Source organism: Diadema setosum, chromosome 15 (genome assembly GCF_964275005.1).
Source record: "Diadema setosum chromosome 15, eeDiaSeto1, whole genome shotgun sequence".
NCBI classification, from domain to species: Eukaryota; Metazoa; Echinodermata; class Echinoidea; order Diadematoida; family Diadematidae; genus Diadema; species Diadema setosum.
The window spans coordinates 3,809,236-3,825,852 of NC_092699.1; the positions used below are offsets into that span (position 1 = coordinate 3,809,236).

General features: G+C 37.0%; 1 protein-coding gene across 1 annotated transcript in view; it reads left to right on the forward strand.

Annotated features, from left to right (window-relative positions):
* The first annotated feature begins 13,279 nt into the window (after positions 1 to 13,279).
* The window catches only part of LOC140239179 (echinoderm microtubule-associated protein-like 2), a 50,464-nt gene continuing 47,126 nt past the window's right edge, over positions 13,280 to 16,617 (forward strand). Inside the window, exon 1 of the mRNA XM_072319061.1 lies at positions 13,280 to 13,408. Coding sequence (XP_072175162.1) covers positions 13,280 to 13,408 — 129 coding nt within the window. The remainder of the gene's footprint in view (positions 13,409 to 16,617) is intronic.

Sequence of the window (16,617 nt, forward strand, 5' to 3'; positions counted from 1 at the left end):
AGACACCATAAAAAACAGAATATCATATGCAATGTAAAAATCAAAGTGAATTATATGAAATGAAATGGATGGTGTATGTTGTGCATGAGCTCACTTGTGGAATTGATGAAAAAAAAAATGCAAATTGCGAGCAATGCTCTTAGGTTTGTGAAACCTACTGTGTATATGTATAGTAGGTGATCTATCACTTGGTCTACTCCCGCTTTGTCTAATACCTGTTTAGCCTCAACCCAGATGGTCTAATCCCGTTTCATCCACAACCAGTTTGTCTAGTGACCATTTAGTCCAATTCACACTTATCCTCATTTCCAGTTGGTCTACTTCCAGATGGGCTATGCCCATTTCGTCTAATACCTACAGTATATTAGACAAAGTGGGGAAAAATCCAAGGAGACAAAATTGCAATCAGACCATCTGGTCATTAGAGAGAACAGTAATTAGCCAAACCGGACATTAGACTAGGTGACAATTAGACCAAATGGGCATTAAACGAAATTGATAGTAGCCCAAATGAGTTTAGCCGTAATGGTGTGAGACAAACTGGGAAGTAGACCATCTGATATTAGACCAAGTGGCAATAAACCATGCAGTGTACAAAGTAAACCTAGAGAAACAAAGACATCGCCGAGCTGTCGATCTAATACAGCTACAATCTATGTTGCTGCCTTCATACACAGCTGGTACATTGTTCAGTGACTTTGCAAAAGCCCCTAGATATGTTCATGCATAAATGTGATCTTGCCTCCCAAGGCCAGCAAAAACGTTGCCTGAATTTGCTGAACTTCATTGTTTTCTTTTGTTTTTTTCAATTTGGGTCAAATATGGAAGGGAGAGATTCTCTGCTTTATAATATTTAGAATAACACTGAACACTTCCATACATCACCTGAACATACAAGGACACCCCTACCTCCCCCCCCCCCCCCCCAAATGCACAAAAAAAATAAAAAAATATGCAAAATAAAACAAAATTCACAAGTAAAAATCCCTGCAGAAAGGTAGTACTTGAATTTACAAATCCTAACCTCAGACATTGGGATTGATAGAACTAGTATTAGAAATAAACAGTCACATTGAAGATTCAGCTCATGCAATGTCTTTGTTGGTTTTGTTGGTGATGCAGGACCACAAGTGTAATGTTGATAGGATGTGCATGTGATAATGATAACGGATGAGCTGTGAGTATAATCACAGATCAGAACATAATGAGTGAGTAAGGATGTCAAGGTGACTGCGCAAGGTTGCCGTCTTCTGAACCTTCAGAGGGCTGGATCGTCATTTCTTGAGTGTATGACCTTTCTCATCTTTATATTCCGCTACCCCATTCATGACTAGAAGAAAATAAAAACAACACCAGTAGAAAGCTGTGGATAAAGCAGATGCAAGGTGAGAAAATGGTCCCAGTTATGACTAGCAAAAACAAAGAATTAAATAGATAAATTTTGTATCTTCATTTCAGCTGGAACTTGCCCTCAAATGCCAGCCTTATTTGCTTTTATCTTGTTTTCTGCCTGCGTAAGACCTGTGTATTTTTCAGAACTTTATCATAACAAAACAACACGTACATACACACACACCTTTCTTGCAATTGAACCAAAACACCAGAGTAATATTTATAACGTCAAGGCACTTTTAGAAAGCAGTGCTTATACTGAAGAGGCCACAATGAATGAACATGAACATACAATTGTATAATCTCGTATGCAGTAGCATGATGATGCCATATTTGGCTATGATGATTAATCATATTATGAACGATGCCCATCATCTGATTGAAAATGAATTCATTTTGTTAATGCTGTACATGTATATCAAATTTAATGAAAGTCTTTTCTACATTGTACTGCCACAAACTAATCAAAGTGTATTAAAATCACCTCATCTTAACAACCTCGTAGATTGTAGCTAGTTGAATTGTCCTTTTTTGATGCATAGAATTTTATAGCAGTCCCTGATAAAAGCAGCCATATATGTGGATTTTTATTTTATTTTATTTTATTCAGTATTCCTTACCCAGGGTAGCCCCATCAGTGGTTTATACACTGTTATTCTCACAGAATAAGAAAGAACAACAATGAATTCAAAATACACAAAGTAACAAATCAAGGACATTCAGTTGTATGTAGCAACAGTTTGTATAAGCCAAGCAGAACTGTGTGTAAATAGTGCAAAGTAAGTCGTTGATGATAGTGGTACACAAATTCATTACATTACAGTTGAACCTCTCTTATCCGGCCTCCCTTTATCCGGATCTCTCTATTATCCGGACGCAATCTCCTCGTGATTTTTTTATCTTTTTTTAATAATTACGGGAGGAAACACACATGAATTACATATACTTGATACATTTCTTAATAATTATTTAGGTAAATCATCCCAAGAATTTATAAAAGAAAATGATTTCCGCTTGCAAACACGAACCTCTATTTTGGGGTCTGTTACTGATTGTAACAATGAAAAGGTCGCAGTATACACATTACTACATGTGGTACTACAATGGGCTACATCAGTACATGTGTATGTGTATGTACCATAGAGCTCTATTATACGGTATGTACATGTTATAAAGCATTGAGTCTCCCGTATCCGGCCAAATCCCTTATCCGGATGAGCCCCGGTCCCGACTTGTCCGGATAGGAGAGGTTCAACTGTACATGTATTTGAAATCAGATAGTACCCTTTACACGATGTAGGGATATCAAGTTGACCCAATTCTACTCCGACAGAGATATGAATGTTTGAAGGGAAAGAAAGTAAGAACCTTCAAAACTTTGAAGACTGTGGACAAATGAAACTTTCAATAAAAAATTGATATTGACACAAGAAACACCTCATTCAGTTTTGGTAGTGATCTGGGAATTTTTATGAATTTTTTAAGGATTTTCAATCTTTTAGCAAAGAAGGTCAACAAACTTGGGGTTCACTTGTGCATACTGGAGGTTTACATAAATATGCGCACTGAAGCACATGCTGTGCTCGGGCAAGTCACTGTACAGTGACGTTATTCAAAACAAAATGCTTCTATTTTTGGAAATAGCATGCATGTATTTAAGGGTGGAAATGAGTTGCTGGCTTGGTGAAGGTCTGTGCTCTCCAAGTGCTTTTCTGGTTTATTCTATTGTGATTATAAAGTTGAGAAAACATTTGTCATACTGACAGTGATCTATTATTATTATTACTCTTCCCACAGCCGTATTTGTTATCATTACAGTCCTACATAAGCTCTGAATGTAAAACGGTCATCTTTTCTCATTGGTGATGTCTTATCATGTTTCTCGATTTACATGCAATCTGTCTGATGTATGCAATCAGTACTAATCTTTAATACATGTAGTCAGGAAACCTGTTTGTGTGTGTATATATTGAGATTTGTCTTCTCTATTCCCACCCCCCCCCCCACACTCCCGCAAATCAATGTACAGAGTGAACGTCATGATTTTGTAAATGTGTACAAATACAAACCATGTCCAGTCAATGCCTTATGTGAGACATGGGATATGCTGTAGTGCCATCAGTATGAACGTTGTTTTGATCAGGCTAGTAAAATTTGTTTGTTGGATGTAGTTACGCTATCATTATTTTCTCTTTTTGTTTGTTTTCTTTTGTTGTTGTTGTTTGGTTTGGTTTTGTTTTATTTGTTTTATGAAACGGTAGAAATGTTGAATGTGCCATATGGGGGGGGGGGGGGCAAGTAAGTCTATATCTTCCTGGATTTTGATTTGCCATGAGTTATTGTCTTGTATCTAAGTTTATTACTGTACAATTAAAAATTATTTTGGGGGCATATCTTTCACTAAGTCTTCATCCTGTTAAGTTCATTGGGTGTGGCATCTGACACACTCAAAGCATTGTACACCTATTCTGTATTTTGACCAATGATTTGACAGCTTTTAGATTGTCATGTATATAATAGTCTTCTATGGAATATCTTTTTTTCTTGTTGTTCATAGGGTGTCTATCAGAAGCCACCTTGCAGCCAGGCAGTCTTTAGAAAGATGCTTTAACATAATATGTTAGTCTTGTTGGTTTTACACTGTGGGGTGTGAGTCTAGAGGGAGAAAGTCTCCACATAACATGAGAGGGTCTTTTGTTGTTGTGCAGCTTTGCAGCGCTCTGTTTGTTAATAGTCAAATTACAATGAACGATATGATATTGGTACAATGGTATAGATTGCTTAAAGGGACTGTACAGTACTGGTTGAGGTAGGGATTCATGTTTTGAACATTCCTAAGTGAGATAATGAAAAGCCTCTTATGAAATATGAAAGAGCATGTAATTTTAAGAGGGATTCAACATTTATTTGATGAAATTTGTTTTTCAAATGGCTGAGATATCCAAACAAGTGCTAATAATAAAAGGCGACATGCCACAACTTTATTAGGATCTCTTTGTTTCACCTTGTCTTTGGATATCTCAGCCATTTCAAAACCGATTTTCATCGAATAAACTTTTGATACCCCTCAGAACTGCATTCCCCCTTGCATCTCATAGAGTGGTTTCTGAATATCTCACAAAATGTTAAAAGCTAACTCTACACCTCGACCCTAACTGTACACACCCTTTAAAGGCAGAGTGATTAAAGGCCACCAGTAGAGGGTTTGGAAGATCTTGATGCTTTATCTATGCTTTATGTCAAGAAAATTTGTCTCTGATTCTCAATTTCAATATTCTATATTGTCAACATGTCAGCATTTTTGTCCTTCTCAGATAGACGGCAGTATTTATTCTAATTGTCAATATCGAAACCAGTGGACTTTGCTGTACTATGCATTGTCATAGGTCTGTCAAAATCCATAATCCATTAATTTGTACTGCTCATTAGCAAAGCATGACAATTTCACACACGGGATTGTAACAAACATTTTGCTATAGTTAAAAGACTAGAAGTATATTTGTCAGAAATTTCCTGGCAAAAGTAATCAAAAAATAATGCAAAATAAGAAATGACCAAAGTCTACTATTTTATTCAGTCAAATTCAGAGATGTAAGAAAAATATATTTATCATTATAGTATTGCTTTATATTTATTGTGATATATCATGATGTTATCAAACTATCATGTTATTTCATTGCAATATTATTATTGCATATTTCTGGGCAAGATTGGCAAAACTGAACCTGAAGCTGCAATATTACCAAGATTTTGACTTTAGTTTGTTGACATGAATATCAAACATGTATAAAGACTAATTGCATACAGGTACGCAATTATTACGGGTCTCATAGATCTACATCTGTGTCAGTAAGTTTTAGAAGTTATCATCTGTGTCATCATTTTGGTCACAGTTTCTCACTCTGCACGCTATGGCAAATATTGTGTTTGCACTTATTCACCGAAACACAATTTAGACAATTTTGTTTTTAAATGAGTTCACAGCTCAAAGGAAAATTTTTGGTGTGATCCTGAGATTAAGATTATGTTTATGCCTAGGTAACAACTCACCATCGTTTATTCATAAAGGTGGATCATACATGATTTGTGTGTGTGTGTGTGTACTGTACATGTTAAAGAAGGGAGTAGTGAAAACAGGAAAGTTATGTTTGAAAGTAAACTTCCATTCAGATTTTTTTTTTTCTAAGTGAATGTGACCAATGCGTCGGTAGACTCTATTTTTATAAATCATTGTGATTTTTCCCAATTTCATGCTAATAAACAATCTTGAAACCAATTTGTTTATTGTATATTGAATATGTTTCTTACCCATTACCTTGTGAGTCACGCATTGTGCCATAAAATCTTTCATTTGGACAGTATGATATAATCAATATGAATCCGTTTGTAAAATTTTGAGTTGCTCCAGTAGGCCTAAGTTATCTACCCACCCCTTGCAAGCCAGAAAGTTAGCCGACGGCTTGTGTCGAGTAACATCTACAGAGAATAATACACTGTACATGCACTTTTTTTAATAATGCAAGGGACGTGAACCAGGGAATGATTCTGATGATTGAGCTGGCAATAGTGAATGTCATTAATTATGCCGAGCGGAAGCCTCCTACAGCTGTAGTTGTTCCAAATGGCATGAAGTGAGCGCCATCTGTAGCTCAAAATACTGCTATGCATGAACTCTGCCATGACCATAGGTAACCTTTTTGTGTGCACAGTCAATGAGCATTTTCACTTCATTGTCCTGAAATGAGTTCTCAACATCATGTAGGCCTAGTGGCGGATCCAAAGGGGCGCATGGCGCGCGCGCCCCCTCTTTATTTTTTATTTTATTTTATTCATTTTTTTTCTTTTTTGGCTGAAACAAAAAGAAAAAGAAAAAATGGGGGAGCACGTGCGCCCCCTTTAATTTTGTAAAGACGCCTCTACGAAATTCCTGGATCCGCCCCGATCATATGATGCGATAGTCTTGTTCATAGACCCTCAAGCTGTTGTCCCCGAGAGCATAGCGAGCCCATCCCGGGGCTTGCCTTTCGCTGTTTGCTTTACTCCGACCTGTCTCATGCTGTCTTAGCTTTTTTTAAAGCAGGCAAAAGAGGACCTTTGACAAGACTAATACGACGTAATGTGTTAGCCAGAACCGTTGTAAAACTCAGTTGAACGATTCCTATCAAAAGGAGACATTCAAAAAGAACTTACAATGCTCTTTACAGTTATATATTTCTGATAGAATGCCCCCAAAATAGGCCCCACCATCCCGGTACTCCGGAGAGAGAATGTGAGTACTTCGTTGTATTGTATTATAGAACTCTCTGACTTCTTGGTATATGAGAAATTATTAAAGGGGCATTCCAGACGATTTTCATAATTTCAAATCGTGTAGTACATAAATCGACATCTACATGTATAGATTTGCGGAATTTATTGTGGTCCTTGAGCAGAGAAACCAATACTCTGTAAAATCTTAAACAAATTACACTGAACAAGGATGATAACATAGGATAGCTCACATACTTCAGAAATGTAGTGTATGTGCGTGTGTGTATGTGTGTGTGTTTTCAAGTGACTCGAACATGCTAATTTTTGTAAAATCTTAAACAAATTACACTGAACAAGGATGATAACATAGGATGCTCACATACTTCAGAAATGTAGTGTATGTGCGTGTATGTATGTGTGTGTGTGTGTGTGTGTGTGTTCTCAAGTGACTCGCACATGCTAATTTTCTTTTACTCGTTGCTCATACAAGGGACTGATTTTGTTGCTGCTGCTGCTGTTGTTGTGGTTGTTGTCGTTGTTGTTGTTGTTGTTGTTGTTGTTGTTGTTGTTGTTGTTGTTGTTGTTGTTGTTGTTGTTGTTTCAAAGAAAGAAAGAAGAGAGAGAAAAAATATTTTTGCTGATTTTGCCACAACATGCATTTCCCTTAGACACCAATGCCCGAGTATACTCTCGTCTCGCCCTCAACAGGTTTTAAAGAGGAAGCTCACTTTTCTACTCCAGGAGTGTCAGACAGACATTCGACAGGCATTCAAAGACTCCATCATTATAGGCATCATTTACCATTTGCAGATGAAACAAGAACACAGCATTAGTGCTTCGAAACAGTTCTCAAAGTTGAGTTAGAGATAGAAACAACCAATGTAATGAATTGAACCAGTATAATCGATGTTAAGTATATTGTTTAATTAGTATCCCTACAAAATGTGAACAATAGTTACAATATAAAAAAAAAAAATTCTAGAGTAAACCGTCTACAGTAAGTATGGTTTAATGAGAAAAATGGTGATATCTCCTTTCATTTTAGGCTTTCTTGCAAAAAATGTTATATGGTAGGATGTTTTGTGATACTTTACTGACCTTCACATATGCATCAAAAGTGATACCTTGAACATTTTTTAAATCACTTTTCCCAGACGGGAAACTAACAACAACAACAACAACAACAACAACAACAACAACAACAACAACAACAACAACAACAACAACAACAACAAAAACTTAAATCTTTGTTCGTTTTGTTGTTGTTTTGTGAAAGCAGCTGTAGTACATCAAAAAATATGTATATGATTCACACGTTTTCCTCCTTGCAATAGTGTATTATTTTGTATGTACTCAAGAAACTCTGATTTTGGGTTTGAGTTTAAGTTAATTTGTATAACAGCAATAAAAATAATGGTGTTTAACAGCAATAACAATAACAATGTATTATCATCAGAGAACAGTTTGACATTTAGATTCACAGATTTAGCACTGACATACTAGTATTAAACAAGGTAAAATAAGAATGCATACGATAATGAATACACAGAATGTGACCAGCATGCATGTATACATAATATAATTTCCTTTAAAAGACATTTAGAAATCGCAGTAATTACAATAGTAACAATAATAATCAATGTTTCTCACCAAATCAATATAAATCCAGTGTGTATCCTTGAGGGATAAAGCATTATAACATAGTTACATGCATTGTATAGTACAGTATATCAGCCGATATTTCGACCTCGGTTTCTGATGTTCCATGTGTTTGAGGTAGAGCTTAGTTAACTTGTAAGAGATAACAGTGATAGCCTCAACAACCAACTGCTCACACACACAAAATAGTCATCGACCAAAATGTTGTACTCAGTAAGTGTTATAGATGTGAATGGTGATAAGAATGTAATAATTCTTAATATACCAAATTCTTAATCCTGTGAAACAACTTTTTCAACAGTCTTTCCATTAGAGCGTAGCTACAGACCAGTAAGAGTGTTATGGCAAAGTGTTTGTTACATTATATACTTCAATTTACCAGCAAGGTTTCATAAGTTGATTCAGATTAGCACATAAAATCATTTGGCAAAATGGTCCCCCCACCTCCTCCCAAAAAAAAAAGCAATATCTGCAATATACATATCACTGAAATTACGGGTTTGTTTGTTTGTTTGTTTGTTTGTTTGTTTGTTTGTTTGTTTGTTTGTTTGTTTGTTTCTCTCTTTTTTTTTTGGGGGGGGGGCTTCATTAGTCTTCATTATGTTACAAGATAAATGACAAAAATGATATACAAATTATGACGCAGTGTCGACGTTAAGCAAAATCAGATCAGGAAGGCACATGACTTGTGTGAGCTAGAGCTTTATCTATTTGCTCTAGTCAAAGTCAAACCAACCTTTCTATGATAAACAAAGAAAACAAAATGAGAGAAAAATATATATCACACAACATGCACACATACAGGCACACACATGCATGGACCGGTGTTTTTCGACGGATTTCATGAATTGCATTTTTTTTTCTACTGGCAGTGTTTGGCAGGGGGTTTATAATCATCATTCCCTATAGATAGCTACCGTATAAAAATGGGGAATGCGTTAGTGGTAGGCCTACTACCCGAAGTGCATAGCTCTATTGTAATAATAATGTTGATTGCAATCCCTTCGTGATTTTTTACTCTTTGTTAAAGTATTCTGGTGTCTTGTATTTTGCGCCAGATTTTCTCCTTCGATCTTTGTCATTAATCTGTCCATTTGATTGGACTGTGTGTTTTCATTCTTTTATAACATTACGTTCAATTTTCTCATAAAAGTCATAATGCGTTATGTCGATGGCACTCTGTTTACTCCGTGATGCCAGTTTCAGTTCTTTTGTATCCTTTAACAATGATTTATTTGATCGAGGGAAAACCATGCCTTAATGGAATGATGTTTGTATCCTCGAATGGCGCGAGAAGAAACGAAGCAACGTGGATATAGCGGAGACTGGCTCGTTTGCTAATACACAATCACTACCTCCTTTGATTTCGAGGAGTTCCATTCCATTGTAACACACAGAATGCGGAGGCACCTCGAGCGCAATTCAAACAAAAGGCGTATCTCCCCAACAAACCAACCACATGTTTGTCTTCTAATTGTTCACCCCTCTAAAACGACCTAAAACTGAGGCAGCCGTAAGAATTGTTGGGCTAAACATCTCCTGGTATAATCGCTCTGTGTTTCTACCAACTTGTCGTTCTATATAGAAAAGCAGCGTTGCGCGGATTTCTTGTTCCAGTGGAGTAATTAAAAGCATGGTTTCCCCCATGCGAATGGTCGTCCGAGTGAAACCGATCGCGTGGACAAAGTTGCTGAATCTGTAATGTCAATGACACTGTAAGAAGTAGCAAGAAAAAAAAGGTTGGATCTTTTTTTGAGCCAAGATAATCACCATGATGCTTCGTAACTTCCCTCCTCTTGTGGGCGACAAAATGCGGCACTCAGGAGCGACTTGTTTCGGTAGGTATATTAAACGACAGCTCATTGTGTGTGACGGATTAATATATTATATTAAAGTATCCATACAGTTCGTTATTTTCATGATGTCTGCGAGCAGCTACAACTCACCGGGAACATTCCACTAAAAAAAATGGAGTGTGCGCTGCAAATTGAGTCGTTCAATCGTTTATCATAATAATTTCTTTAATCGTTGAAGTGCATGTAATTCTACGAGCCAATCTACTGGCAGGGAGAGGACTTTGAAGTGGGAAACTTTAATGAAATATGTTCATTTGCTGGATTTTGTCTCTCTCTCTCTCTCTCTCTCTCTCTTGGCTTTGTTGTTTTTCATGAGGGTAAAATAAACGAAGCTTGAAATTAATGACAATAAACGAGTTATACGTAAAGGAGGAACATTTAGGTCACTTCTACATAACAGTCTCACCTGCATTGTTGACTTTCTATACCAATCAGTGCATGCCATGATATAAGTATACAAATCCATGGTTTATACAACTCACACAGATTAAGCAGTGAAGGCTTAGAAGGGGAGTTCAGTTTTCATTAAAAGAAAATATTGGTTTCACTTGATCGAATTTGATTGAATTTCAATTTGAATTCTATAAGGAGTCTTGCAGTCACTTAATCGTTTAATTCGTCTAGGATCCAATGTCATGTTCTTATGTACATTCGTAACATATTATATGACAAATGTATTTTGAGTTGCAAGAAACACCGACGTGATTCAGTACACTTTCAATGAATCATACGCATGTACATTGTAAAGGGATTGATTGTATAAGTTGATGATGCCTGCAAGCTCTTTTGCAAAATTACATTCTAAGAAAGAACAACTACTGTGTCAGAGGTGAAGACGACAGAAAAAAAAAAAGGTGAGTTAATACCTCCAACAGCTGTCCGAGGCAGTTATTAAAAGCAATTGACACAAAATACATGTGTGTGTATTTATTTACAATAGGACGCATAACGAATAGTCCACACTAATTATTATGATTACCACACTTGCCTGCATTTGACTTTCAATATCACTTGGGATCATAATGAATATTTGGGGAAGGGGTGGGGTCAGGGAAGGCAATAATTCCCGATGAGAGAAGTGGCCGGATGCCATATTGAATTGGTGTTTCTTGAAAATCAAGACAGCAGTGTCTTCAATGAAATAGAGGCGATAATGGGTCTCTTCGTGTTCACTATACCCCAGTCTTCTCTGTTGCAATTATTACTTCTTGCCTTACCACTGTTTAAAGGGATTGTATAGTTTTGGTTGAGACGTAACTTCAGGTTTTTAACATTTTATGTTTTTGTTTTTTGCTGACATAATGAGAAACCTCTTACGAAATGTGAAAAAGGATATTATTTCAGGAGGAATTCAACGTCTATTAGTTTATGAAAATTGGTTGTAAAATGACTGAGACATCCAAAACAGAGAGATCCTAATAAAAGCCGGGACCCAACTTTTATTACGATCGCTTTCTTTTACTTTGTTTTTGGATGTCTCAGCCATTCCAAAACCGAGTTTCATCAAATAAACTTTAAACTCCTCTTAGAATGGTATGTTCTGTACCATTTTATAAGTGGTTTCTTAATTTTTCGCAAAATAAAAGATTAAAGAACAAGTCCACCTTCATACACAATAGGATTGAGAGAATGCAGCAATATTAGTAGAACACATCAGTGAAAGTTTGAGGAAAATTGGACAATCCGTTCAAAAGTTACGAATATTTTAAGTATCTGCACAGTCACTGCTGGAAGAGAAAACAGTGTATGATGTCACATGCGTACAACTATATAAGGAAAATAAAAAGAGAATTTCACAAAACTTTACTTTTTGAATAAAGTGCACAGTTCTTCGACTTGCTACTGACGTATGTTAAGGGTAATATTATTCCCCTTGCCATCTGAAAGAGAGGGTCAAGTGTTCTTTTGTTATGCGAGAAAAATGGAAATATGTTGAATTTTCTTTATTCTTTCTTTATATCGTTGTACTCAAGTGACATCACAAACTATAGTAGTCTTTTCATCCAGCCGTGACTGAGCAGAAACTTCAAAAATTCATAACTTTTGAACGGATTGTCCGGTTTTGCTCAAACTCTCAATGATGTGTTCTACTAATATTGCTGCATTCACTCAACCCACATGTCTATGAAGGTGAACTTGTCCTTTAAGTTATATGCCTGATCCTCATCTTCACCAATACTCTACCATCCCTTTAAGTTGCAATGTTAGCGACGAGAGGAAAATATATTCAGGTTCCCCTCCCCATCCCACTCAACCCCCCCCCCCCCCCTCCTCCCACTACGACAGCATATTAATGTGAGGGGACAAAATAAGTCATGGTCTATTAATCATTCCTGCCATAACGCTGCCCATTAATCTACGGTGATCGCCACCCAACGTGCTTTAAATGCCGACTCCGTACTTCGCATCAACTCTGACATTTTGTTTATGAGAAATGTTGTCATGACAACTCATCAGTCGACGGAATAAAAAAAAACTCTTAAACAAACAGCGGAATTTTGTTATAATCTACAGCCGGCCGTCGTGCAGAATGGAACGTAGGTAAATAAATGAACAAGGGATGCGGAGAGATCGATAAAATAATGTAAGAGTAGGTGTAAACACAGAGATCGATTTTTTTTTTAATACTGGCTCCTGGTTGGAAGTTCTGTTCATATTCATTTTTGTATGAGTTACAGCATACACCAGTCCTGCAAAGGTGCAGTATTTATGGTTATGAGACTCACATGCAGAGTGGTGCGCGATGAACAAGCCGAACAGGGGAGGGAAAATCAAGTAGATTTTATTGTTCAGGCTTGCACACTTTTAAGAGCGTAGCCATAACGTTGGTAATGGAAAGTGATGTGTCTTTTCGTTGACAGATGGACTATAAAAAGTGTTGTCAACATCATATTCATACCTCGATGTGAGCGTGCGTCGGATGAACGCACTTCCTTCGCACTTCATCATGAGTGCATTTTCGGCGCCATTCGGATAATCGTCGCCCGTGGTTCGGACATGTCGTCTGCCACGGGGGCCATGGACATGCTGGGATATGCTACGGTAATGCAGTAGGGACAGACCTTCCAAAGTTTTCTCCAGTTTCACCGCCGAATGATCTGTGACTGTTTATTGTCGTCACCATGAGCAACAGTTCCTCAGAGGCAAAATGGGAGTGGAAGCGGCAGCGAGCCCTGATACTCGCCAATCTTCACTTCAAACAGATGCAAATCAACAAGAAAGCAGCCATTCTCAAGCGACACAACAGAAAGGTGAGAGAAATAATTCAATCAGACCCCTGATTTAATGGGTTTTAGTAGTTTGTAATGCCTCTCCTATTGGAAATCAGACACCGGTCTATCATGAATGATAAAAATCCTTTATAAACTACAGGGCTTTCCTTACATGTTGTCAGTGTGTGGACTGGCCATAATCATAAACTGAAACGCCATTTTTTGCTGTTAAATTCGATACTTAACTGATTAATGTACCTTAATTATTACTTAGCGGTTTAACAATGAAGCTTCAGCGTTCTGCATCCAGTTTCTCTCTTTCATCTTTCTCTTTCTTCACGCTCTCTTTCCGTCTGTCTGTCTGTCTGTCTGTCTGTCTCTCTGTTTCTCTCTCGCTCTCTCTATACTCTTTTCATCATCAAAATTCAAACTGAAATCGTAAGATCCAGTTATATCAGATAATTTTTATTTGAAACAAACTAGATGGAATCATTTCTTTCATTTCCTACACCATAATTGTATTGTGCTCTAAATCAGAATTCCCCTACAAAATTGAACTTACGTCATTTTTTTAAAACTTACACTATGAATGAGCTTGATACAAGACTATTCTAAAAAATAAAATGAGAGGAGAACAATCCGAGATTATATATCGCATTGAAAAGAAAAAAATCTTAAAACGTGTACTGAAACACTTAAAGATAGATATTATATCGGTACGTCAGCGGAATGAAGATACTACCACTAAACCTGTTTTTATGGCAGAAATAGGGAAACTGAATAAAAATCACCGATTTTGTTGCTTATCTGAGGTCCGTGATAAGACAAGGAAGAATAATATAAAGCCCATGAGCTCGAAACTATAGGAAAATAATCCCAGAGTCCTCCGACAGTAGGCAAACAAGGACAAACGAGGCCGACACTGTAGGCATGGTGTAAGCCTAATGAGCGTCAGATTCTAGGGCCTTTTTAGTCTAGAGTCGCCATTATGGACCTTATTCGCCTAGTGACGAGCTTGTGGCGTGTTTAACTCGTGATGGGCTGTATGACTCGTTAGTGTCGGACTCGTACCCGAGCAAAATTGGATGTAGGAGAGTTCTGGAAATATTATTGATATCAAAAGTCTGGTCACAAGAGGTGGGGGATGTTTCACGAAGTCGAACTTGATTTAAGTTTGATTAAAGATTATGATATGCCACTGGTTTCCTTGTTTATTTTCATTAGACTAATCATCAACCACTTCAAATTATCAGTAATGTTTGCAGAATAATTCCATTGTTATTTATTCTACATTGTATTTTCAAAGGCTGTGTGAAAAAGATCTCCAAAATCTTCATTTTCATTAGAAACTTGAGCAACATTGAAAACACACACAGCATACCATAACTTTAGTCAATTTTAGATTTCAAGTTCGACTTAAAAATCTTTGTGAAACACCCTCCTGCGTACCATTTAGTCACGGGACCTACATCCTTGCGCACAATGTATGAACCATTACTATGAATATAATCAAAATAGGGCAATTATTGACCTATGGTGTCATCATACATGTATTGACCTATGGTTTAGACGGTGTGTATGTACACAGGAACAGGAGAATAGCGATGATGACAGTACCCAGGAATACATGGCAGTGTCAACAGCAATGACCACAACAAGGCTTACCAATAAAGTGCATACTTAATTGTAATGATTCTAGTGACAATGAAAAAAGTGATAGATAATCGCTATCATTATCACGACGATTATTGAAACAAGTATGCCGTTTTCTTCATCGCTGTCATTGTTAAAAGATTGAGATTTGCAGTCTAATCTGACGAAGCTTTGTGTGTATCTTCCATACTGAATTTCGAATATCGGGTGCGAAATGACTCTCCAGTGGGTGGGGGATAATCAAGAAATTGCATTCAGCTTCAACGATTTCATTTGATCTAATGCGAAGTTAACACTAATCAGCAGTGTTGTTGGTGTAGAAATCCCTCTATTTGTGCAAAAAAAAAGCTAAAATATGCAAAAATATAAAGAATAAGAATTTGCCATTTTGTAATGTGTCTGTGTGTGTGTGTCGGGGGGGGGGGGGTCGGGTTGAGGGGTCTTGATACCTAAAATGACGCTGTATATTTTCGCAGAGAGTCCAGGTCTACTGTATTATGTCTTTAATTGAATTAAAACATCAAATGTTAATAGCGCACATTATCATTTGTCACAACACATTTTTTTTTTTTTCAAAATGCTTATTCTATAAAAACTTTACGTTCAAGGCATTACAAACCATTTGCAGTTGAAACAAAAATCCAGTTTTGGTACTTCAAAAATAGTTCAGGAATGTGAGTTAGGGATAGAAACAACCGATGCAAAAAAATTGAATCAGTAGGGCCTATAATCAATGTTACATGGTTAAATACACAGAATATGAACAACAGTTATGATTAAAAAAAATGTTTCAAGACTAAATCGTCTATAGTCATGGTTTATTCAGAAAAAAATAGTGATACCTCCTTATATTTCAGGCTTTGTTGTGAAATATTTATATGGTAGGGTGTTTTTGTGATACATTTGACCTACACTATGCATCAAATTGTGATATCTCCACATTTTTACACCATTGCTCCCAATGGTAAACAGAGCCTTTCAGAGGGTATAGGTTGCAAATATCTTGGGAGCAATTCGAGCAGGCCCTATGCCAATCATTAATTTTAATCAAACTTTACGCTTTTAATTACAGTGATCTAGAGATAATATATGACCATTGATCCATTTCTTCTCAGAGACGAGCGCGGATGAGAGGTCATTAGGCTTATTACGTGGATTAAGTCATAAAATATGTACGATGCCCCAATACACCGTGATGTCACTCCACATACAGGAGCAGCCTTGATGCACGCTGCAGTCTTATTCAAAAATTGTATAGCAAAAGCAAAGTGGTGCTAAATCACTATACTACAAACTGAATGCTTTTAGCAGCCAATTAGCGTTGACTTTGCCATCCTTGGACTTGGACAGCTTATATCGTACAGGTGCCTTGTGCAGGGATGTACACTTGGAGTGATACATTAGTAATGAGCTCGCCATCTGCGGGTCCATCATTCTGATTCACATAAACAGATGTTAAGGACAAAGGATTCGACTTATTCTGTGGTGGGGTCCGTTGTAGTAAACAAACCTGCGTTTCTTTTCTTGGCATTCAATGCGAGATGACGTTTCATGCATTGCCGGTGAATGCGTATTCACGAATATCGATTGACATA